This window comes from Dipodomys ordii, unplaced genomic scaffold, assembly GCF_000151885.1.
Source record: "Dipodomys ordii isolate 6190 unplaced genomic scaffold, Dord_2.0 Scaffold159, whole genome shotgun sequence".
NCBI lineage: Eukaryota > Metazoa > Chordata > Mammalia > Rodentia > Heteromyidae > Dipodomys > Dipodomys ordii.
Genome location: NW_012267375.1, coordinates 1,186,447 through 1,186,795, shown reverse-complemented (window position 1 = coordinate 1,186,795; position 349 = coordinate 1,186,447). Strand labels below are relative to the sequence as shown.

The 349-nt window shown below is 68.5% G+C and overlaps 1 protein-coding gene across 1 annotated transcript in view; it reads left to right on the top strand.

Annotated features, from left to right (window-relative positions):
- Positions 1-348, top strand: part of Spatc1l (spermatogenesis and centriole associated 1-like) — a 4,402-nt gene extending 4,054 nt beyond the window's left edge. Inside the window, exon 4 of the mRNA XM_013032926.1 lies at positions 15-348. Coding sequence (XP_012888380.1) covers positions 15-348 — 334 coding nt within the window. The remainder of the gene's footprint in view (positions 1-14) is intronic.
- Position 349: the final 1 nt, after the last annotated feature.

Genomic DNA, 349 nt, shown 5'->3' with positions numbered 1-349 from the left:
CGGCCGCCCACCCGCCCGCAGACCTCCATCAAGTCCCTGGACGGCTCGGTGGATGAGAAGAAGCTGCGCGAGCTGACGCACCGCTACCTGACGCTGACGGCGCGGCTGGAGAAGCTGGGGTACAGCCGCGAGGTGCACCCCGTGTTCAGCGAGTTCCTCATCAACACGTACGGCATCCTGCGGCAGCGCCCGGACCTGCGCGCGCACCCGCTGCACAGCAGCCCCGCCGCGCTGCGCAAGCTGGTCATCGACGTGGTGCCGCCCAAGTTCCTGGGCGACTCGCTGCTGCTGCTCAACTGCCTGTGCGAGCTCTCCAAGGAGGACAGCAAGCCGCTCTTCGCCTGGTGAC